This window comes from Onychomys torridus, chromosome 1 (genome assembly GCF_903995425.1).
Source record: "Onychomys torridus chromosome 1, mOncTor1.1, whole genome shotgun sequence".
Taxonomy (NCBI): domain Eukaryota; kingdom Metazoa; phylum Chordata; class Mammalia; order Rodentia; family Cricetidae; genus Onychomys; species Onychomys torridus.
The window spans coordinates 48712442-48738010 of record NC_050443.1 but is presented as its reverse complement, the minus strand read 5'-3'; the positions used below and the strand labels follow the sequence as shown (position 1 = coordinate 48738010).

General features: G+C 44.9%; 1 protein-coding gene across 1 annotated transcript in view; it reads right to left on the bottom strand.

Annotated features, from left to right (window-relative positions):
• Positions 1 to 3155: 3155 nt before the first annotated feature.
• Fam169b (family with sequence similarity 169 member B) overlaps positions 3156 to 25569 on the bottom strand; it is a 60217-nt gene continuing 37803 nt past the window's right edge. The window contains exons 6-9 of the mRNA XM_036169454.1: positions 14904 to 15086; positions 12936 to 13067; positions 7167 to 7270; positions 3156 to 4080 (exon numbers count right to left, since the gene is read on the bottom strand). Of these exons, the coding sequence (XP_036025347.1) occupies positions 3838 to 4080; positions 7167 to 7270; positions 12936 to 13067; positions 14904 to 15086 (662 nt within the window). The 3' untranslated portion in view covers positions 3156 to 3837. The remainder of the gene's footprint in view (positions 4081 to 7166; positions 7271 to 12935; positions 13068 to 14903; positions 15087 to 25569) is intronic.

Sequence of the window (25569 nt, the reverse complement as noted above, 5' to 3'; positions counted from 1 at the left end):
TCTGAAACAAGCCTTTCTTTAAAATCCTGGAGCACAGAACTTGGCTCCCACATCACATTTCCTGGTGTTCTTTTTCCCCTCAAACTGTGTATTTTGTGTTTCTCTTTACCCTGCTTGCTCTTTTTCATTGTAGATTGCATAAGAGTGGTCACTAATTATCACATGATACAGTCAATACTAGACTATCTTGAAATCTCCTCTGTCAAGCATATTAATACAAAACTCTCCAACTATGCTCAGGCAGATTTTTAAAACAAGAACAAAAAGCAGCTGTGTTCTTGGCCAAAATACCACAAAAAATTATCTCTAGGCTACTTGCTAATATTTCTTCCCCTCAGAAACTTGCTGAGATGGGCCTACATAGTTCACAACATCCTCAGCACTACTGTCCTCCATGCTTCTACAAGATGGTCCATTAGGCCATGCTTAACGCATCCAACCACTTTTCTAGTTTGAAGTCCCAAAGTCTTCCATATTCCTACAACAAACAGCATGATCAGGCTTGTCACAGCAATACCCCCCTCCTGGTACCAACTGCTGTCTTATTGTTCTATTGCTGTGAGGAGACACCATGACCAAGACAACTTATACAACAAAGCATTTATTTGGGAGCTAGCTTATAGTTTCAGCACCATCATGGTGAGGAGTTGGAGGGCAAGGTAGGCAGGCATGACACTGGAGAAGTAGCTGAGAGCTTTATATCCTGATCCACAGGCATCAGGGAGGGAGAGAGAGAGAGAGAGAGAGAGAGAGAGAGAGAGAGAGAGAGACTGACTAGGCTTGATATGGACTTTTGAAACTTCAAATCCCACCTACCTCATCCCCAGTGACACATTTCCTCCAACAAAGCCCACCTATCCCAGCAAGGCCACATATCCTAATCCTTCTGAAACAGTTCCACTAACTGGAGACCTATCATTCAAATATATGAGTCTATGGGGGTAGGGGGGACTTCTCATTCAAACCACCACACAGTTAGATAGATAAAGACAGATGAGAGACAGACAGACAGACAGACAGATAGGCAGAGAGACAGACAGATGGCAGACAGAATAAGTTAGTAGGTCAGCTCTGGGTAGAAACAACAGCCAAGAGAGCTGAGAACCCAGTAGTTACTCAGTCCTTGAGGCTGGTGCCTCAGCAGTAGAGTCCCACAATGGCTGTCTCTCATTGAAAGAGGGCTGGTAGTTTCTCAGTCCACAAGGCTCGGTGCCTCAATAAACCCAATGCCCAATCTGGTGCTGGAGCCTGAAGGTTCCTGGGGAGACATTGGGCCTTAGTCCACAGTGAAAGCCTGGAAACACTTGTTCTGCTGATCACAATGGAATTAGCAGCAGCAGCAACAGCAATGGGCAAATCCACTCAGCCACAGGGGGAGGCCACATGAGTAGATGCAGATGAGCTTCTTTCCTCCACACCCTTTTCATCTGGGCTGGTACTGGAAGGTGCCACCCACAATCAAGATAGATCTTGCCACATCAATCAGGGCAGACACTTCTTCAGGTGAGATTCCCTTTGATTGTAACTTATGACAAGTTGGCATTAAAATCAACGGTAATACAGAGGAATAGTATATATGATATACAAAAAAACTGCAAATATTAAACACCAATAAAAGTCACCAGACCAATTGGGCCAATGAACCGAACCAACAGTTCTCAAAAGAAGAAACATAAATGACCAATAAATATTCTAAAAAGTTCCCAATTTCCTTGGCAATCGGGGAACTGCAAATTAGAAGCAATAATCTTAATATTATCATTCCAGCCAAAGCTAGAACGCAGTCCCAAAGCCCCTCAGCTGGGAGGTGGATGAACAAATACAACACCATACATCCATGGAGTGGAATATTATTCAGCCATGAAAAAAGAAATGAGTGCTGATACATGCTGTAATGTAGCTAGTCCTCTGAATATTGTCATGCTGAGTGAAGAAATTCAGCTGCCAATGACAGCTAAGATATGATTCCAATTAGGTGACATGTTCAGAGCAGGCACGTCTGTAACCAGAGAATGTGGATGGATGGTGATGCCATCCCAAGTATACCTAGGGATGGAAACACAGTGCAAAGGGAGAGGGTGCCAGTGCACACCAGGCTTCTTTGGGAAACTGTTTGGAGCAGGGGCTGAAGAACCCTGAACAGCACTTGTACAGTTTATAAATGATATTAGCAACAGCTGTTTAAAAATAAGAGGAACACTCCAGGCACTGTTGTCCCAGCACTATGGAGACTAAGATGGCAAGTTTGTGCAGCCTGGGTTACACAGCAAGCCCCTGTCTCAAAGTGGGTGGGGGAGGCAAGTCCATAGAGAAACTGAGTAATAAGCAGAATTGATGATCTTGCATAAACCAGCTCACCACACATTAACACAAGCAAGAGCTCCTTAGGTACCCTGCACAGAAGGTGCCCGGCACCAGCCTCAGTGCTGGTATCCACTGTGCCACCATCAAGGTGGGTGCTGCTCTGAGCCAGAGACCCTCCCGTAACTCTGTGGTCACCTTGAAAGTCTTAAAATGAAACTATTAATACATAGATGGTTTTATTGAATAATAATTTTATTAAATCCCAGAGATACTTATGACTTAATTCTCATATAAACAGAAAATACAAAATCTTCACAGCACACAAACCACGTGTTAAAGGATGCATGGGGTCCCATGCAGAGCGCCTCTAAGTTGCTCAGTCCACTTCTGTGGTCTGAGTCTCCTTCACAGATCCCACATGCAAACAGGGGCCTCACGGTTTCCTGAAGGGAGCTGCAAGTATTGCCTCCTTACAGTTGGCCCCTCCCTGTCTGCAGTGAGTAGGAGAGGGATGAGAACCACAGTGGGCACTCAAGAGCAGCCCTCCAGACAAAGAAGCTCCCTGGGGCTGGAATCGAGCCTCAGTTAAGTCTCCCAGGCACAGCACAGAGCTTGTCCAACAGAAAGCCCAATGGATGGGTAGGTGGATGAATGGACAGATGGACAGATGGATAGATGGAGAGTTAGATGGAAGTAAGGAAGGACAGATTGATAGAGGATATAGAGGCAAATTGGGGGGACTGAAGAGAGATATAGATTAGATAGACAGAGAGACAGATAAATGGGTAGAGGAAGGGGAGAGAGGAAGAGAAGGGGTGAAGGAAACAGGCGAGAGAGAAAAGGGGAGTTGTATGCATGTATATATTCATGTATGTATGTATGTACATACATAGAGGATGAGCAGAGAGCCTGGTGCTTTGATGACTATATAAGTAACTAAGGTCCCACAGCATGTGTCCTTTGACCATTCAGGGAACAAAGTACCAGACCAGCTTCTCTGGGAGAAATCCTACCCCAAGTCCAGATGGCTGAACCCACCAGCATTGAAGGCAGCATGGGCACTACAATGGGCCGGAAATAGCCCAGAGCCCACAGTGGGTGCCATCTGCCCTGACATAGTGGACATTATACAGCCCTGGTGCTTGCCCTCGAGAGGTTCTGAAGTGACTGGCAAGTCCCCAGAGAAGGAACTTGTCTCCCTGAAAACCTCTGGTATTGAGTTCTGACATTACAACAGGGCTGAATGCATGTCATAGATGGCTACCACGGCCCGTCTCCGAGCCCGTTTCCACTAAGGACCTTCACATGGTCCCTTGCACCTCCCTACCAAACTCCTGGGGAGCGGAAACCATGTTACTTTTAACAAGTGAGCTTTCAGAGTCTTGGATTTGCCAACAGTGGGCTTGTAAAAGTGGTTCCCAGAGCGTGTTTGGCTTACCCAAGCACTTCTTCAAGACCCCCTTATCCCAGAGCCTGCAAGGGGAGTGGAGACAGGTGGGACCCATGGACACCATCTCCAGCACCAGAGATTATTCAGGGCCACATCAAACCCTCGGGCTCAGATCCTGGTGAAGCCAGATGAACCTCTGAGGAGTTAGTAGCTTGCCGCACACGCTTCCGCCATGGCTCACCAACCAGCCCAGCGACGGCCACTGTCCTCTTGGCTCCCTTCTCCTCCGTCTCATTCCAGGAAGGTCTCAGGGGCATCCCAGCTTCCTCCTCTCCTTTGACACATTCTTGGTCATCCTGTGTCTCCTGTTCTGCAGTGACCCACTCCTGAAATCAGAAAGTAAGCCAAAGGCATCCACCTCAAACACTGTGATGGGGTCATCCTGGATAGTCCTAGACACTAAGGGCCTGGGGTGACCTGGCTTGGCTTGTCCCCACACTTCATGCTGAGATTAAAGGGGATAAACCATATCCGAACATACCAGCTAGCCACGGGAAAATGACATTTTGCCATGGATGCACGTATTTACTGGATGGACCCAAAGGGCAGCCCAGGCAAGAAGACTTAAGTAAGGTCGGAGCAGAGCAAGAAGCCGTGCGGTCAGCCCCAGCCTTTGAGGGATGAACAGATTCAACTAAACACAAGTCACAATACTCCAAAACTGCTCAGGCCATACTGGGCATGCCCACACTTCTCATGTCACTATCCTCTACGGCACTGAACAATGACTTACGTGATATGTATACTGCACTGGGTACCCACGTCATCAAGAGATGATGTCAAGTGCATAGGATGATGAGTCAAATAGAGACACCATTTTTTTTACATGGGGGACTTGAGCATCCAATTTATGGCATCCAGGGAGGGTCCTGAAACCAGCTTTCATAGACACCAAGGCACAACTATTCATTGAAAGGTGGCTGGGACTGTGTGTGCTGCCTGCTTGCCTGCTTGCCTGCAATGGGGTCTCATGCACTCCAGGCTATCCTTGAACTCTCCATGAAGCTAAGAATGACCTGATCTTCCTGTCTCTACTTCCTCAGGATTGGGCTTCCAGGTGTGAACAACCATACCCAGTTTATACAGAACTTCAAGTGTTGTAGGCACACACTCTACCAACTGATCTGCATCCCAGGCCCAGCTCGAATGGGGTTATCCTGTGTAAGTAATTCTGCTTGCAGAAGCCACGGGTTATTAAATGAAAACCCCGGTGCTAGGCTTGATGGGCTACTCCACGTGAGTTATAGGACAGAGAGGCCCCAGAGGTTCCAGAACAATACAGGTTATTGCACTGTGACTGGTTACCCATCAGAACTACAGGACAAGATCCTATTGATGAGGACACCATGTGTTCTGGCCGAAGAGTAAAGGATATCAAGCTGGAACTAGAAGCTTCTTCCCTGCTGGCCACCCTGTATGATGCCAAAAGATGTGACGCAGGCTGGCATGGAGAACTGTCCTCAGTGGTCATTCTTAGCTGGGGACTCTGCAGGCTACACTGCTGATGGACCAGCCTGGATGGGTCCACTGATGTAATAGTGCCAAGTCTGTTATGGCTATCTGCTTTATGACTGGATGTGAAGCCTGCCCTGCAGGAGCAAATTCACATCTCGCACTGTAAGTGTGCTCAAGAGCCGATGGCCAGGGTGGGTCATAGGTCCCCATGGGGAAGCCACTGTGGTTGCCTTACTAAATGGGCATGATGTGCCTGTTAAAATACCCATAGGGCGCTGCTGCTGTCGGCTTTGGTCAGAAAAATCTTCACCTTACAGTGGTCAGTGCTGACTACCGAGACTCCCAAGCGGTCAAAGGGCCGAGAATAAGTGACTGATGTGTGCTCAGCCTCCAATGTGACATCCTACCACCCCTCCAAGGCTCAGGAACATCACAGAAAAGAATACAAGAAGAAGAGGTGGAGTGCAGTAGGATGATGGCTTCTGGGCAAGACAGCCATTGCTCTCTTGAAGTCAGCAACTCTGAGCACCTGCACCAAACCTACAGAAGACTGGGGCTCTCGACATCCTGTGATCTCTTCGGGATGGGCTCCTGAGGTCCTGCCCCTCCCTGAGGATTTATAAAGGGAGGGAGGGAGACATTTTCTTCAGCCATGTAGCAGGAAGATGAAAGGAAGACCAGTCAGGAGAAGGAAGAGGGCAGGTGGGAGGGGACAAGGGAAGACAAAGAGGGTAACAGCACAATGTCTATAATAAAAATACATCATATATTGAGAAATATCATAATAAAACTCACTGAGTATGATTTTTTTATATGCCTATGTAATTTTTCTTTTCTTTCTTTCTTTCTTTTTTTTTTTTTAATGTTTTCAAGACAGGGTTTCTCTGTGCATCCCTGGTTGTCCTGGAACTCACTTTGTAGACCAGGCTGGCCTCAAACTCAGAGATCTGCCTGCCTCTGCTTCCTGAGTGCTGCGATTAAGGGCATGTGCCAACATCACCCGGTGCCAATGTATTTTTTAAGTTGGCACTCTGCCTTTGAGTGTGCAGACATCCCCAGACACACATGCATACATTTGAATATTCCAGAACTCCTACTCCTTCCTCTAAATGGAAATTTTAAAACTCAGTGACCAGAGAGGCTAACTACTACAGTCTCTGCTCGGAGCCCTGGCAGAGCCCTAAGTTAGCCCAACTTTCTGCGGAAGCCAAAGAAAACAAGAGTTTCTCTCTGCCAGGTAGCTGGGGCTGATGCTTGCCCATGCACGGCTTTCAAGGCTGATCCAAGACTTACCAGAATACCGTATGCCTCTGTAGAATATGCTATCTACCAATAATCTGCTTAATAGAATGAGCTGTGTCGCTTCTCATGTACAAGAGTTAGACTTTAGAGTTGACTCTTTAAGGACTTGAGAGAGATGACCTTGTGTGTGCATGGGCTGGCTGCGGGGAAGACTCCAAATCTTATCAAAATATTGAGCACCAAGACACCAAAAAGGACTCTGTAACCTTCCTTCCCCCCACCTCCAAGACTCCAGTCACTCTAGAGGACACAATGACCTGATACCATTGTCCTCTTTCAGGCAGCCAGACTGGGGAGGCAGGAGGGAAGGAGTAAGGCGGATTTGCCTTGCTTTCGTTCTGGTCTGTGGCTGAATTTCAAATTCAGATTTTCATTAACTCTCTAAGAATATTAGGTCCAGTCTCCTAGCTTCCTTCTGGCTTCGTGAATGCTTGTCTAGCTGAGCAAGGGGACCACAAAAAGCCTAATTATAACAACTTATTACCCCATTCCTTCCATCCCGAGACAGGGAGATTTTCAGCATTAATCAGCATCAGCATGGCCCACTGCCAAGGAAGAGCCCATAGCCCAGGTGTCCAAGGAGCTGCCAGGCAGTCACTAAAAAAAGCAAGGTGGTCGCTAGGGAGACAGGAGGCTGTGTGCTTCCACACTGTACCTTAGGGCTTTCTCCATGATGGAACAGTGTGGGTCCATCACCCTGAGAAGTCTGCCTGGGAGTGTTTGTGTCCTCTTCGGAAACTTCAGGGTGCACTGTGCTCCCTAAACAAGAGAAGAGGGTAAGCAATGGAGCTAGATCCAACACTCAGGACCCCTCCTGGCACACTGATGCCAAGGCTCCACTCCATCCTCGTGATCCCCACTTTGGCTTTGGCTATAGTACACCCCCCACACCCCTCGGACAGCTGCAAGGTGTCAAGGGGACACAAAGTGGCAAGTTGTTCGGGGACTGTCAATGTAGCTCATCTAGGAGACTGCTCAGCATGCACAATGCTTCAGTCCCCAGAATCACATAAACCATGTGTGGTGGTACACCCTTGGAATCCCGCATTCAAGAGGAGGGGCAAAAGGACCAGAAGTTCAAGGCCCTCTCCAGCAGCACATCAAGTTCGAGACCAGCCTAAGCTATATGAGTCTCTGTCTCAAAAAATATTGGAATGGTCGCTCTATGTAAGCATTTCCCAGATGCAAGGGGGGTGGATCTGTTTTTCTGAGTATTTTCAGATCCTCTAAGCTCACTGTTGCCATTACTTACAGTTAACTAAATGTCCTGCACCCAATGGCCACCAAGTCAACACAAATTTGGGAAGGGTGACTTCCCTGTCCTGTACACAACCCCACACCCTGAAATCAGTGTGAGTCTTAAGAGTCAGTTCTCTGTGGGGAAAAAAATATGTGCAGCTTTTGCATTTGAGCTGAAGATATGTATGTGATGCATTCTGACTACACAATAAATAGACCACTCAGTTGTTATCTACATAAGTATATTTGTAAACGTTTTATATAACTGTATAAATTAGCAAAATTTGGTTTGACAAAAATTTAATTCTAAGCATTTTAAAAAAAAAACCCTTCAGTTCTCTTTATCTCTCTCTAATACAGTTTTTTATGTCATACGGGAGTATACTGCCCATGGGCTTAATAGTTTATAAATGACCACGGAAGCTTCATCAGCCTTATCCACTGACTTGCTAATGCCTGAGAAAGTGCCTGCCTGCACGGTGAACTGTTATCAAAGGAAACAATGAAAGAATGCATGAAACAACAGACAGGTGGAGGGAGCAGATTAGCACAGCCTCGGGTTTCTATCACTCCTGATATTTTTATGTGCTCGGAGATAATTCATGCTAGCAAAAATCAATGCTACTTGTATTTCATTCCTAACCACTTAATGTCCCATAGGTTGTTTTTTTTTTTTTTTTTACGTCCGAACCACAGTCTCCCCGCCCTCCTCTCCTCCCAGCTCCCCCCGCCTCACCCCCTCCCCTTCCCACTCCTTCTCCTCTGTTTCTCTTTAGAAAAGGGCAGGCCTCCCATGGATAGCAGCCAGCCATGGTCTATCCAGTTGCAGTGAGACTAGGCACCTCCTCTCCTATTAAAGCTCCATGAGGCAACTGGGTAGGAGAAAGGGGTCCCAAAAGCAGGCATCAGAGTCAGAGACAGCCCCTGTGCCCACTGTTAGGAGTCCCACAGGAAAACCAAGCTACACAATTGTAACATATACCCAGAGTCTTTAGTCAGTCCCATGTAGGCTCCCTGGTTATCAGTTCAGTCTCTGTGAGTCCAGGTTAGTTGATTCTGTAGATTTTCTTGTGGTGCCCTTGACGCCGATGGGTCCTACAGTCCTCCCTGATTCCCCAAGCTCTGCCTAATGTTGGTCTGTGGGTCTCTGCATATGTTTCCATTGGTTGTTGAATGAAGCCTCTCTGATGACTGTTGGGCTATTGGGCTAGGCACCAGTCTATGAGTGAAGCAGAGTATTTATTTTTTTTTTTTTTTGCCAGTCCTGTTATTTGCTTCTATCCTAGGTCTCTGGACTATCCTGCCTCTAGGTCCTGGCCCTCCAGGCAGTGTCAGGGGTGAGCTCCCTTTCATGATATGAGTCTCAAGCATAATTTTTAAGACAATCGTTGGAAAGATAAGTATCTTGCAATGATAAGCGCCTGCTGCATTTCAGGGCTGTAATGCAAGATTATGGCCACTAGAGGGAGCCATAAAACCTGCCAAAGACCAGCACTCAACAAACATCACCTCCGCAGGTTGGTTTAGCTCTCCACCTTCCCAGGAATACTGGATCACCATAAAATTGCTGTTGCTACTATATCACGTAATGTGTGGCTAATGAGAACAAGCTGGAACAAGACTATGGCTCTAGTTTTCTGGCCCTCCAACGTGGAAAAGCAGGCCCACCTCCCCATCTCCAAGTATTCACATTTCTATATACACAATCCATCCAGGTTTTGTTTTTGTTTCAGATAAGTGGAAGTGGAAGAAAATCATTTTTCCTGTGGATGGCAGGTGAATCCATTATAAATTCATCTGGTAAAAGAAAATTATGAACCTTTAGAAGGAAAAATAAATTCCTGGAGCCGTATGCAATGATTTCCCACCTCCAGTAACATTTTTTTCCTACAAAAGAACATTTCCTTGTTGACATATTCAATTTCATCCCCTCCAGTAAAGAGACTTCAGGCATGTGCAGACTGACTGGCCGATCACATCAGAAAGAATTATGATCCTATCGTTCAAGTTTCAAAGGTTTCCCATGTAACTGAGAACAGGGAAAAAGGCATTTCCCACAAACTTCTTCTCTCAAAGGGCCTGAAAAGAAAAATCTCCAAATTCCCAGGGTCATTACAAGCCACAGATGTTATCAACAGCCAGCGCTGTGCAAACTTTAAAAAGACCCACAAATGCAAGAGCTTCACACACAGATTCTCAGGCATTTGCATGGAGCCCAAGGGCTCTCTCCCTTTGAAATGTGCCTGTTCATGACTTCTCCAAAGTCAGGGAGGCCTGCTTCAGGTCTCCACCACTCACAAAGTGATGGGGACCCTCTAAAACAGTGGTTCCCAACCTGCAGATCAAAACCCCCTTGGGGTCGCACATCCTGCATATCAGATATTTACGATTCATAACAGTATTAAAATTACAGTTATGAAGTAACAATGAAACAATTTTATGGTGGGGGTCACCACACCATGAGGAACTGTATTCAGGGGTCGCAGCGTTGGGAAGGTTGAGAACCACAGCTCTAAGACGACTGTGTGGGAACCCTGAGGGTGACACTGTAAACAAACCAGGATTTACAGAATAAAAAGATTCTTATTTTTTTTTCTCAAAAATTACAGAATTTGAGTAAATCTAATTATAGCCTAATTATAACAATGGCTCTTCTTCCTGCAGAGGACTTCTGGAACATTCTCTGTGAAGGTCCTCTCATTTGCTGTTCTGTGACTTGGTGACTCTCGGAGTAGATTAAAGTGACAGGTGTGGCATCTGATTTCCAGACCAGCTTCCTCCGACCAGACCACACAGACTCCCAACTCTTGAAATAAACCCCGATGGAATTCTCCACCAGGAAGCCATCTCCCCAATTAGGCCACAACATCCTCCTCCCGGCCCAGCCCCTGTGGCCAGGCGATTTTTCACATTCCAATATGCAACTGTTTTTTCCACCCCCAGCCAAGGAACATCGGATTGGCATCCGGCTAAGCACAAAGCTGGACCCTCATTTGTGACGCTCTAAACCTATGCGGATGGCCAGCCCCATGCCCGGAGGTGCAGGCTGGCTTCCCTTCCCTCCTAACACAATGCCACGGGGCAAGTCTCTTAACTGCCTCATTAGGATCACAGTCACAGCCCTGCCAGTCTCCTTCCCTGGCACTCGTTCACCTCATTAATATCTGTAAGGACCCATTAAGCCTTACAGCTCAGGGGTGCCATTAAGACAAGACCTATCACTATTAGCATCAATAAGGTCTCAGGCCCTTGCCTGTCACCACCTGAGTTAAGTCAGTCACCCGCGTAGAAAGGCAGCCAACACCTCCGGCCCATCCGCCCCTAATGAGCCACTTGCTTCTGCAGAAACAAACTGATGAACGTGATGGGCGCCCACATGATGGAAGGGAGGGAAAGTACTGCTTTAACTTAGGGCAGTCCGCTTCAAAGGCTGGGAGCTCTTCTCCCGGGGACAAGTCGCACCCGTGGCTGGAATGTCCAGGCACCTAAGTTGCACCCTGCACCTTACTTGGAACCTGTAATGTGAAATCTTTTCCCCGGGTGGGAGCCAGAAAGCCACCTGTAAATCCTGGGCCGAGCATGTTTGCGTTCCCTTCTGGCCATCTGAAAGTCCTGCCTCCCCTGAGGAACCTGCCATCAAAACCCCACCTCGCTCCCTGGAGGATCCCTCTCTCCAAACCTCACTGACAAGCCAGGGCCCTGTCTGGAGCCACCCAGAACTGAGGACAGCAGGGTCAACAGGAGATGAACAGTGTGTCTGCAGGGCATCATAGCACGCTGCCGTTAAAAAGGCTAAAGATGGTTATTGCCTCATGAACTCACAGCAACTGTGTGTTGAAGTGGACCAGATCAAGCCAGCCAAAACCAGCACAGACGAAAGAGGAGCTGCCAAGGCCCCTCCGTAGCTGAGCAGCTATTGGTGGTTAGCTGGTGGTGGCTGGGGAGGGGAGCTGCTTTTCTCTTGTAGCCAGCTGTAGGTTGCCCGTGCTCAGTGGCCGAGCCCACACCCACACCCAAGCACACACAGGCAGCACTAACTGGATGCCATGAAATGTAAAAAATTTTTAAATGATTGTAAAAAAAAAAGGATGTGAAGTTAGGAAGGACGGAGATAATCGTAAGGCATTGTGTACATGGATGAAAGCCACACACAAAAGTAAAGAATAATCATAATGAGATGATGGGGCTGACATGGGATAGCTCAGTCAGCAAAGTGCGTGCTGTGTAAGCATGGGGATCTGAGTTCGAATCCTTGGCACCCGTGTAAAAGTCAGGCATGGTGGCTGACTTCTGTAACTCCAGTACAGGGACAGGATGGGAAGCATGTCCCTGGACCTCACTGGCCAGCCAGTCTAGCTGTGAGTACCAGATTCATTGAGAGACCTTGTCAAGGAGGAACCTAATACAACCCCTGGCCTCCGTGCACATATGCACATACCTTACAAACATGTACCACACATACATGTACACACAGGATGATTAACACAGAACTATGCAACATTACCATGAGGCCATGGACACAGCCTGCACAGGGAGACAGAAGATTGCATTATCACAGCACACCTTAGTCATCTTGGGAAGTCTCAACCACATGCACAGATTACTCCTTCAAAATATTTGCACCTGACCCTCAGCCACAAAGAGAAACAGATGATTTTCATAGATGTTGATATATTAGTGGTCTTCATAATGGTTTGTGTAATAGTTGACCTATGCAGTGTTCTATCTAGCAGTTGACCTATGCAGTGGTCTATCTAGTAGTTCATCTATGCAGTAGTCCATCTAATAGTTGATCATGCAGTGCTCTATCTGATAGTTGATCTATGTAGTGTTCTATCTAGTAGTTGATCTATGCAGTGCTCTATCTAATAGTTGATCTATGTAGTGGTCTATATAGAAGTTGATCCATGTAGTGGTCTACCTAGTCTAACTGGAAAAGTGGGGACCATTAGAGAGCTTGCAGTTCCAGATCTGAGGGAGATCTTTTGGAGCCATGCAGATGAGATGGTCATGGGTGAGAAATATAGAACAAGTGTCCCCACTGGGTCTCAGCCCCTCCTTCGTTCAGCTACATACTCAAGAGCAGTACCATACATGAATCAGACTTAATCAATGGAAGAGAAACTGTCCCCATTTTAGGCAGCTGTGGTGACTAGACCCCTGAGCAGATGTCCATCCCACTCACCATCATGAAGTCCTGCCTCCTGAAGACAAATATTGAGCCAGATGTTGACACGCTGGTCCCAGGCCCCTGGGGCCTCCACCTCCCACAAGCGCCCTCTCTCGCCTGGATGGGTCAACAGGAACTGCTTGAGGACTGGGAAGGAGAGAGGCAAGCTATGAGTCTGACTCCTGGCCACCCTGGTTCAGCCAGTTAGCTCTCTGGGTTCTTTCACACCACCCTGCCAACCCTTCTGTGGCCACCCTCCACCTCCTCACTGCTCTGAATGTGCTGCACCCGAACCCCTTCCACCAACTTCCCATGTGTACAGAATCATCCCTGTTCATCTCACACTCCCGCTCCCAGCCATCATGCACTGAGTTTCCAGGGCTGCAACTATGAAACAGCCATCCCTTGGTATCCAGAGGTACTGAAGATCTCTGAAGGCACCAAATCCAAAGATGCTACATTTACATCAATGTCAGGCATGGACACACAATTTCCTGTGTATGTTCTGTCATCTAGATGCCTTTCTGCACCTGATGCCACGTAGGCGCCACATCAACAGCTACTAGACTGTGATGCTTAGGGATAATGGCAACGGGAAGGTCTGTACATTTCAGTACAAGTGTCATTTTTTTTTTTTAAAGTTTTCAAGCCATAGTCAGTTTGAATTCTGGAATCAGACTCCTCAGATATGAGGGGCTGGTGGTACCATGGCAACACAAGCTGATTCCTCAAGGCTCTGGAGGTACCTTGAGTTGGGTTGCTCCGAGGCCTCTTCCTGGAGCTTCCTGTGTATCTTCTCAGTGTCCTCACATGGCCATGGCTATGTGCATCCCTAGGGTGCCTTCTTGGCTGTCAACTGACTACATCTGGAATTAACTAAAACACAAATGGCTGGGCACACCTGTGAGGGATTTTTTTTTTCTTAATTAAATAATTTGAAACTGGAAAACCCACTACTAGTCTAGATCTTTGTGTTGGAATGATAGAACCACCTTTACTCTGGGCCACAATTTCTGTTGGCTGCCTGTATGAAGGACATGGAAGAAGGAAGCTTGCTCTCTTCACCTGCTCGTTCTCACTGGCAAGTCCATTCCTTCACCAGGATTACAGCATACTTCTTCAGGATTCCAGCATGTATGGAAAACCAGCTGAGACATCCAGCCTCAGGGACTGAACAACTATGAGATTCTGGGACCTTTAGTTGGTAGACAGCCATTGTTGGATTAGCCAGACCACTGCCTATAAGCCATTCTAATAAATCACTCACACACACACACACACACACACACACACACACACACACACTTTTTAAACATTTTTTTTTTTAAGAAAAAGAAAACTGGGCTGGAGAGATGGCTCAGTGGTATGAGCACTAGCTGCTCTTTCAGAGGTCATGAGTTCAATTCCCAGCAACCACATGGTGGCTCACAACCATCTGTAATGGTGTCTAATGTCCTCTTCTGGCATGCAGGTGTACACTCATATACATAAAATAAATCTTTAAAAAAAGAAAAAGAAAGAAAAGAAAGCTACTCAGAACAGGACATACACATCTAATCCAAGTCCATTCTCTAATCCATGTGAATATCTGAAGCCAAAGCCACCATGAACACAAAATATCACAGAATCCCGGCTGTTGCTGCTCTTCAGATAGTATGGGAACACAAGCCACAAGGTCAGGAAAAGGTCAAATCTCTAAGTGTGAAGTGTGATTTCTACTGAGTGTGGATTGCATTCACACTATCATAAAATTGAAAAATCCTAAGTGGCATCATGGTGAGTTGGCTCTTATTTCTCAGGTTCTCAGAGGTCCCCTTTGCAAATCAAACATGAAGTCCCTGGTTACGCCAAAGCTGAAGGAGCAGCCACAGCCCACATCTACCCAGAAGAACTTCCAAGGCTCTTCTGTTTCAGTCACCACAGGGCACGTGTTAGCCATCACCGTTACCCAATTGTTCACATAGAATACATGGTGGGGGTTACCTTTGCACATTGCAGGAGAAATCGGGCAACTGATACCCAGGGCTTCATCTTCTCGAAAGGTGTCACAGAAGTCCCTCAACATGGCTGTCCCCAGGCCTTGGCAACGGTTCTTCCTCCGCACAAACACAGTATCAAAGACAGGCAGCAGGTAGCACGCACTGGTGCTGTTACCACAGAGGCTGCCTGCGGGAAAGCAAGAGATACATGTCATCCCCCAGGCTGGAGGCTGACTCACCCAGATCTCAAGGGTTCTGCCAGGGTCACTGGTACCACCTGGGAGCAGAATTAACTTTGCAAACTAGATAAACAATAAGATACCAGATTACTCCAAAATACCAGTTCTCCAATGTTTTCTTCAAGAACCCACATAATTAACTGCTCCAAGCACAGAAAATGGATTGGGTCATGGATATGAAAACACAGCCTGGGAGACTGAGCACTGCTAAAGCCTTGGGGACCCCATCAGACCCCACAAGACCTCTCCCCTCATTGAGACCCTTGGAGCCAAGGAGATTTATCGAAGCCAGTCCACAGTGCAGGCGGAGAGACCAGCTGGATCCATCACTGGGTAAAGACTTGTTTCAATTCCTTCAACAAAGGCTTACGGTGTCCAGTTCTGGCAAAATGCATGGCCCTCCAAAACACGTAAGTTCCACATGCTTCCTGTGAAGCATGAGTGACTACTGGCCCAGGGTAGGAGAGCCAGAGGTTGTACCCTTTCCATTTTCTACCTGCAACACATCTGTACTGTAACCAGTGTTAGCATTCACGTGGTTGTCATCCCAGCTCCTACTGGGAGAGGTGGTGCTTGTCCCTGTCAAGATTCAGAAAATGAATAACTGCCCAAACCTGAAAAGGGAAGATTCTGGTTTAATTAGATGAACTAAATTACAAGATATATAATACTGTGAAAAATTGTTCCCACAGCCACAATGATTGCCTTCCTGTATCCACACAGGATACAGGATGCATGTGATTTTTAAAGCTTTTCCTTCAAGAAATGGGGTCTGTTCTCGTTCCATTCAGTCTAGGCTGGCCTGTGACTCACTTTAGCAACAGAATGAGGCAGAGAGATAGATAATGTACCAATAGGGTCTAGGTCTCATGCGGTCCAGTATACCTCAAATCGTCTCCCGGATACCTACCTCCATCACAAAATCAAGTGCAGACCAACCTGTTACCATAAAGGAAATGTGGCTAGGGAGCCCTGCTTGTCCCAGCCTACCACTAACTAGGAACCTCAATTCAATGAAGGCATTAATTGTAAAAATATTTGGGATTTCATCTTCAACGTGCTTGAAAAGATATTACCAGTTTGTTTGAAAATTTACAGCTTCAGTTTCTAGAGAATGAGACAGGGCTGTCGGAACACAAGACACTCAGGACAAACTATCCTATGTGATACAGAGCATTACAAGCCTGTCTAGATACACACAGCATCCAACACTAAGGGTGGGCCCTCAGGTACACCACAGCAACTGGCTAACAACAGTGTGATCTATGGGCTGACATGTCTCCCAGGTTTTCACATGCTGAAGTCCAAACCCTTCGGAATATGACTGTATTTAGAGGGAATGCTGTTAAAGGGTAGAGTGGGGTTAATATGAGGCTGTTAGGCTTTGCCCTCATCCAATATGGCTGCCGTTCATAGAAGAAATATGGACCAGAGGCAAAAGTCGTTAAAGAGAAACAGGATAGTTTACGTTAGAAAAGCTAACTTGAAACAAGCCAAGCTAAGGCCAGGCATTCATAAGTAAGAATAAGTCTCCATGTATCTATTTGGGAGCTGGGAGGCGGGCCTCTAAAGAGTGAAAAATTAAATTAAATTTAATTTAAAAACCTATACTCTTTTTCCACATTTTCAAAAACAAATTCAAAACAGATCACAGATAAAAGGATAAGAGAGACAAGCTTATAAAGCTCTTATCGTGGAGAATAGAAAAGTGTCTTGACAGCCTTGAGTTGATGAGAAGTTCATAGATTCAGCAACAAAGGCACAACTAATTGGCAACTTGGACTTCATCAGAATTTCTGAATTTTTTTCTTCAAAAGACTTTATTAAGAAAAACAAAAGGCCAAGCCATAGCCTGTCAACAGAAATGTTTACAAATCACATTTCTCATAAAAAGGCTTACTGAGAACCAGAATAAAGAACCCTTACAATTCAATAAAAATAAAACAAATATCCTCATTAAAATTGCGCAAAGGACTTGAACAAATCTTTCTTTAAAGAAGACATTCACATGACTACCAATAAAACCAGCTAACGTCACTCACCATTAGGGAAGTAGAAGTTAAAACCACAGCAAAATGCCTCTCTGGGCTAGACTCAAAAGGACAAGGGATAGTGAGTGACGACAAGGACACGCAGAAATTGGAACCCTCACTGTGGTTAACGGAAATGTACAAAGGAGCAGCGAGACTGCATAGCCATTTGGCAGTTCCGTTAAAAGATAGACTTATATAATCTCACCAAACGACCCAGCAACCATACTCCTAGGAGCCTACCCAAAAGGAAGGAAGACACTTCCGTGCAAACAAGTAAGAAAATGTGTATAGCCAACCTGGAAACCATCCATCAACCGACAGGTTCACAAGCGAAGTACAGCGTATTCAGAAGGCAGAATCACGTGGCAAAAAAAAGAAACACAATGCATGCACACCAGCTCCAAAGCACTTGACTAACTGAAAGCCTGGCTGCTCCAACACCTGGTCCATGCTAATTGGCAGAGGCAGGAGGCAGCCCAGCTATTGCCTAGGGCTGGGATGGAGACAAATGGCAGCAGACACCACCCACGGAGGTGACAGGAATGTCCTAACACCGGGTTATGGTGACAATTACATAGCCCTTTAAATTCACTACAATTCCTGAATTTTACACTGATGGTAGGCAAATTTTATAGGATATAAACGAATACTGCAATAAAAATGTATCTTAAAAGACACAACGAGAGTATGCACAATAAGGCGAGTCCATTTACAGCTCTCTACTACATATTTTGCAAACAACTAGAGAGAAGCTGGATGGCTCCCAACACAGTGACAGGTTACCCGGATCTGATGATAACACGTGCATACACATCTCAAATAATCATACTGCACCTCATCAATATGTAAAAGGATGTGTCAATGTAGAAAGGTACAATGAACGAATGTGGGCAGACGTCCACACCCTCCCTGCAGTACAAGGACAAGTGTGTCCCACCTCCCCACCAGCTGCCCATGCACATGTACGTGAATGCACACACACATAGACAAATTCATTAAACATCTTTAGAAATAAAATATTCTGACAAGTAAGTGTGAGAAGGAAGACACTAACCTCTCTATGGGGAAATGTGGCGGTTTGTGAGAGAAGGCATCTCCCATATAGCTCTGTGTGGGAAGCTTGTTCCACAGCTGGTGGATCCAGTTGTTGAGGGGTTACTAGATGACGAGGAACTCGGAAATAATTAATGGATTGACCCACTTATGGACTCACAATAAGATAACGCCAGGAAGTGGGATTTAAATGGTGGAAGGAAGTCATGGGACGGGTCCTCTGGAAGGCTCTATCGTGTCCCTGGCCTCTTCTATCTCTCTCCTTCTATCAGGCTGTCAAGCGTGAGGAGGTCACCATCACAAGACACTACACTCTGGCCACCATCCCCTCTCCACACTCACAGACTGCTTCATTGCTGGCTAAAGTGATGGAGCCAGGTGACCTTGAACCGGTGAGCCAAAACAAACCTTTCTTCCTTCAAGGCGTTTTCACTGGTGTTCTGCCACAATGGGAGAACGTGACTGGCATCCCTTTCCCCACCCCTTAACTCAGGGATGGGACAGTTTTGTCACCAATCCCAATGCTGATACCTATACCACAGGCACCAACCTGTGACAAGAAGGTGTTCCACGTCCCCCAACGCACAGCCCTGTCTAACCATCAGAAATCATCAGTAACTGAGAGTACCCTACAGATGGCTTGGCCATCCTCCTCCAAGTGTCCGGATGATGAAAGACAAAAGGACAAAGGTGACAGAATCCACAGGAGGCTCCGAACTCCGGGGTCAGAGGAGATCCTGGGTGTTCGTGTGCTCTGATCCCAGAAGAGAAAACAGACACAGGTGGAAATTGGCCCCATGCTGATTTCTTTGTTTCGAACACCATACTACGATCACAGAAGAGACAGGTATTAAGGAAGGCATCTGGAGGGCCCAGAGGAGCTTTCTGCACTGACCCTGAAATGCTTCTGTAAACCTCTCAAAAACTTGTGGAGAAAAAGAAACACAATTACTCTAACAGGGTTTTCTAAAGGCTAATCAGACCTTCAAGTGTGCCAAACGAAATCCATCCTGCAAAATGATGACCAGGCCAATTGTCCCAGGACGCCATTACAAACACAAGCAGAGGAAATAAGATGCCTGCAATAAACTAAGTTTCCACTCATATCAAGATAGAAAGACCAAGGAATATTGGGAGGAACCGGCAGTGGTCTCGGCCACGCTATCTATTTTACAGTATGGCAAGAGACAGGATCACAAATCATTCAAGATGGAGAGGACTGGGCTGACAGCTCTGTGGGGAAGATCACTTGCTGTGCAAGCATAAGGACCTGTGTTCAAATCCCCAGCAGCCACATTAAAAACCCAGGTATGTCCACCCCAGTAAAAACAGGATGACCACTGGAGCCTGCAGCCCACCAGCCTACCTCCAGGTTCAGTGAGGATTCCTGTCTTAAGGGAATAAGGCAGAAACTGATAAAGCAGGACACCTAACACACTTCCTCTGGCCTCTGCAAGTATGTGGAGGCACATACAACACACACATACACACACACACACACACACACACACACACACACACACACAAGAAATTAATAAGACAGAAAGAAAACACACAGCAGGAAGGATTTTATTTTTACTTAGAAGTTACTAAAGTAAAAGAGAGAGAGAGAGAGAGAAACAATACATAAAACATAACAGAAACTATAGAGATATTGATGCAGAAGCCAGCTCCCTGTAGGTAGTAAGAAGAAAGGCTCCATCCTGAAAACTACATTCTGCTCACAGAGGTGACAGTGGGATGGATGTTAGAATTCCAAGAGAATCTTTGGTTGGAAGAGGGAGGCCAAGCACTAAGGATGAGGGAGAGCCTACAGAAAATGTGAGACAGCCAGTCAGAGCTGACTAGAGGCAGACAGAAGAAGCAAGGGTCAAGAGACAAGGAGACAGAAGAAGTAAGGAAATGTTGATGTGCTGCTGGCTACCTCTCATGAGCCTCCCTGGAATGCATGCTGGATAGGATTGTTCTTTTACATACCCTTGCTGCTAATGCAGCCAATTAAAACAGACTAAATTATTAATAAGGATGGCTTCTCACAAACCTGTTTCCATTTTAGGATAGAGACCCTAGACAATTCCATAGACAAGGATATAACCAAGAACATCGTAGCTGCATCTTGGTGGCTATGCTAGAGTTAATGCTCTGTCGTGGTAAGAAACAAATAATCTAACTGATACCTAGCAAGACACCTGCAAGGTCAGAAGCAGTAACAGCATCAAGATCAATACCTAACAACTCAAGTCAGAGGTAGACAGCAGGGGCTTCAACCGCCCCTAATTGGGTGGGGAATATACAATAAATAGTACATGACCATTGATATGGGTGGGCTAGGGTTACAGGCAGGGAGTGTGTGAGCCTTCCCTTAGCTTTGCTCATGATAGCCCAGAGAATTAACCAATGTGAACAGAGAATACCACAGCCCATGTCCAGTTTCTGCCATGGCCCTCTAAAACATCTACACAATGGGGTTCAGTGGCTTTCTCCTCCTTTGGAAGCCCCTCTCATTCTCCAGGGTTTATCTCACTTTTCTTTAATCTCTTAATTCTCATTTTCTCTCTTCTATGCTTCTACTCTGCATGTGTACACATCGTTGATCTCTACTTGTGTGACAATGACCTTTGATCATGGTGAGCATCTGGTATCTTATATCCTTGGTCATGTACAAACAGGCCATGAAATGTCTCAAATATCCTGCATCAACATCACTACAGGTGCCACAGAAATTTAAAAGGTAGGAGAACATGCCAATAAATCTGAAAACAAATAAAAAGGAACCATCTCTGGGACAATACAACCTACCAAAACTGACTCCAGGGGAAAGAGAAAGACTGAGATGTCCTATGAGCATTGAAACATTATATCAAAAAAAATATGCTGTGGAATAATCCTTTTGTACACTGTGAAGATTTGTCACTGTGATTGGTTTAATAAAGAAGCTGACTGGCCAATAGCTGAACAGGATAAAGTTAGGTGGGAAAGACAAACTGAGAATGCTAGGAAGGAGAAGGGTGGAGTCTGGAGTAGCCTGATGCAGAGGGAACAGAAGATGAACATATCATGGTAATAAAGGTGCCGCCGCATGGCAGAATATAAATAAGGAATATGGGTGAATTTAAAATGTAAGTAATAAGCCTGAGCTACTGACTGAACATTTATATTTTATATTAAGCCTCCAAGTCAATTATTTGAGAAGCCATTGCCGGGTATTTGGGAACAAAGGGGGTGGGAAAGAAAGACCCAACTACCTATGGCATACAAACGTTCAGCAAGAATTTCCACATAAAACCTGAGAAAGCTTTTTTTAAAAAGGATTCTAAATATACAAAAGAACAGTGCCAAGCATGGCTTCTTAGTAACTGTCTTTTGGGGTAGGTTGTTGCTACCAGCAAGAAGCACGGCTCTTTTAAGAGATGGCTTCCTGGCTCAGTGCTAGTGGCAAAAACAGCATGGCTCTTTTCAGAGACCCTGCTACCGAACACTTGGATGGGATTGTTGAGCAGTGGGCAGCAATGTGCTGCTCAATGGCAGCTTAGGCCCAAAAGGTCCCCAGAGTTGGAGTGGTGAACATGGCTCTTCCAGTGCCTCTGCCATGAAGCTGGACTCTTGGGGAACCACACAGGGTAGACCCAGCCACAAGGGCAGAGGCAGAGGTCCTAGCCAAGCTGCTTAGCCGTTTAAAGACTCATGTGGTCAGAAAAAGATAGAGATATACAGTAAAGACAGATTCAGACAGGAAAAAAAAAAAACTACATGATTTAAAGTGTATTCAAAACTATATATAGACTTGGGGCAGAGAAGAGAAAGAGTATATACAGTCTTAGATTAAAAAATATAGTATTAAAATAATAAAGTCCTATCCCAGGTGCATGAACTGGCATTTTTTAGAGCCCATTCCCTGTGGTGGGATACCTTGCTCAGCCTTGATACAATGGGGAGGGGCTAGGCTCTCCTTCAACTTGGTATGCCAGACTTTGTTGACTACCATGGGAGGCCTTACCCACTCTGAGGAGTGGATGGGGGTAGAGTGGGAGGGAGGTGAGGAGGCGGGAGAAGGGGAGGGAGGGGGAACTGGGGTTGGTATGTAAAATGAAAAAATTTTTAATAAATAAATATATTTTTTAAATAATAATAATAAAGTCCTTAAAAAAGGAATAGAGTTAAAGAAAATATAAAAAGCCACATAAAGATGAAAAATACACAGAGAGTCTGGATACTATATGTTATTGTGTTGTCTTTGAATTGTTTGACAGCTGAGGAAAGATCAACATTTGATTATAAATGTTGCTGGATTAATCCAATCTATATATTTTTTTAAAATGTCTTGACTTGAAAATTTAAGCCAAAAGATATGTTACTTTGGGGGAGAGATTTTGCTTTTATTTCCACAGGAAATGAGAGGCTGTGGATTCATTCCAGGTTGAAGAAAATCAGGTTTGATCAAGGAAGACACTCTGAAATTCTGACTACAGACATAAAGAAATAAACCTAGAAGAACTACAAGACACCTGATGTATATTTTACCTGCTCAAACACATAACAAAAATTTGTCTTTGGCTGACTTGTGTACAATGCACAATCTACTCCTATACTAATACAGATACATATGTTACCTTAAAAGTTCATATATTTTCAGAGCAAAGGGACAGACACCAATGAAAATGATGACCCAGGTGATCCAGCATCCAGAACAACTTCAAGGCTGATGGTTGAGATGATCCAACCTCACAGAATACTGCAGCCAAGACTTAACAATTATCTTAAATTTCTTCAGGGTCCCCCAAAGGTTACCAACACCCTCAGTCGACAGGAAGTCATCTAGAAAACTATTACCACATTCTCAAAAAATGGCTATAGATATTTATTATCATTTAAGGGGAGTTGGTTACAAGTTGTTATTGGTAATGGTCAGGAAAAAAAGCTGAACAAAGGAGATTAGATTCAGGGATCTTATTCTAAAAAGAGGGGATATAGAAATGGTAGCATAAAAGGGCAGATAATTGAACCTACTTTAATCCAAAAAACAACTATTAATCTTAAATATTTTGCATTTGTATGGTTTTGGTTTATTGATACAAATTTAAAGTTATTTCTGTTATACTGTATGTATATTTCTACTCTTGTTTAAGGTATTGTGTTTATTCAGCTCATTTAAAAATGTAATATATAATTAAGAAATACAGATTAATAGTCAAACTTATAGTCATGTTAGATATGTTTTCAAGGTCATAAACAGATACATTTAGATAGATGGTCTTCAAACACTTCAAAGACTTACAGACTATGGCATTTAATATGTTTAATAACCTAAGACTTTCCATGGCAGTGAGACATGTCTGCTCCTGGCAGCACCAATCTACTTCACAGAAGATGATGGTCATCGAAGAAACTTCATATGGAGTTTGGGTTTTTTATGGCAAAAGCTAGTCATGTGGGCAAAGAAACTCACTAGCCTCAATTGCTGACAATATATATACTGTCCAAAGTGGGCCAGCAGGAGAGAAGAAAGGTAACTGTCAAACTTTGCCAAGACAAGGTAGGACAGTCCTTCGAAATTCCCTGCTTCATAGGGAAGTCTGTCAGATATTCTAGCTGGATGCTCCAACAATGCAGAGGAGCCTAGGGTGACTGTCTACAACCCAATGTCCCTGTCATTAAATAACATCTCACCCTCTGGGGTCTTTGATGGAGTTAAAGACTAACTAGTTAAACTTATAGTTTTCTTTAGTCATGATAGAAAGCAAATTAGATATCAAACTTTAGACTTACCAAGATAGGGTAGATAATTGAGTATTTTCTACAAATTTGCCAAATAAAAATAGACTGGATACTGTAACTGTGATTCTTATTTAATATTTGGTTTTGTTATATATAATTTTACTATGTTAAAATTAAAACCTTCTTTTTTAGTTAGACAAAAAGGGGGAAATATTTTTGTACACTGTGAAGATTTGTCACTGTGATTGGTTTAATAAAGCACCTGACTGGCCAATAGCTAAACAGGATAAAGTTAGGTGGGAAAGCCAAACTGAGAATGATGGGATGAGGAAGGGTGGAGTCTGGAGTATCCTGATGCAGATGGAGCACGAGATGAACAAGCCATGCCAATAAAGGAATATGAGTGAACTTAAAATGTAAGAGCTAGTTAGTAATAAGTCTGAGCTGTTGGCTGAGCATTTATAATTTATATTAAGCCTCAGAGTCAATTATTTGGAATGCAGGTGTCAGGTATTTGGGAACGGTCAAGCAGGAGAGAAACATTCAACTACATCAATATCTCAAAATTCTCCAGCATCTAACATACCAGGCTCAGGTGATTTTTAGAGATATGTTCGACCAAACTTGCAAGAAACACCAAGAGAGCCTTCTCCCAAAACTACGTGCAGTGTAACATTCCAAGGAATTTTTAAAAACTGGAAAAATCATTTGAATATCAAAGAAAAACATGCAATGAATGTTAACACATCAGATTCAACAACAGGTTAGACAAAGTTAATTTGGGTCACCACAGATGGTTGGATCAAACAGGCACCAACTTCCTATGAAGGAAAGGCATGATCAGCTGGGTACCTGTGATGAAATGATGAAGACACAGTGCAGTGCTGCATACAATCAGAAGTCTTCACTTCTAAGAGCCTGGGCAGACCTGAGACCGAAGAGGAATCAACATGGAGCCAACAATATCCAAATGCAGCAATGGGAAAAGGGCTTACTTAAAGAAGATATGTGTGACTTCTCGGAATGCCTGAATCGGAATTCACCGGTGGCCCACCAGGAAAGGATAGGAACCAGCACCCCGAAAGTAACAGAAGAAACTGTATCTACTTCAGACAAGAGACTTGTATGTAGGGAAAATTTCAAAGGTCAATATTTCTGCATGGCAACCGCCATGACTACCCTGCCCAGCAGTTTCTGAGAACTGAGATAACCAAGATGTGACAAAGAGAGCTCTGGTGTAGACTGACAGATACAAAATAACCAAATGTAGAGTAGGTGGCGGTCAACTAGATGGGTGTCAATCCACACACTGTTGTCCTGAAAATCCTGGGAGGAAATGCACTGAACATGGAAGCTACTCTGTGGAACATTAAGAGGAATGGCTGGAAAAGCCCAAATTTAGATCAAGTGGGCACATTTGCCCATCAAAGAGCCTGAGAGCAGATGATAAGACACTGGAGATACTCCTGAACAAGAGACCCAGAACAGAAATGGCTAAGCAGGCTGGCTTTTGCTAAGTGTTAGTACAATCTTTCGGTTATAATTATGCTATTGGGTCTGTCCTGGGGCCACTCTACAAGATAAAGACAAAAGCCTTGGAGCTCTGGGCAGCTAAACAGCTATTAAGATG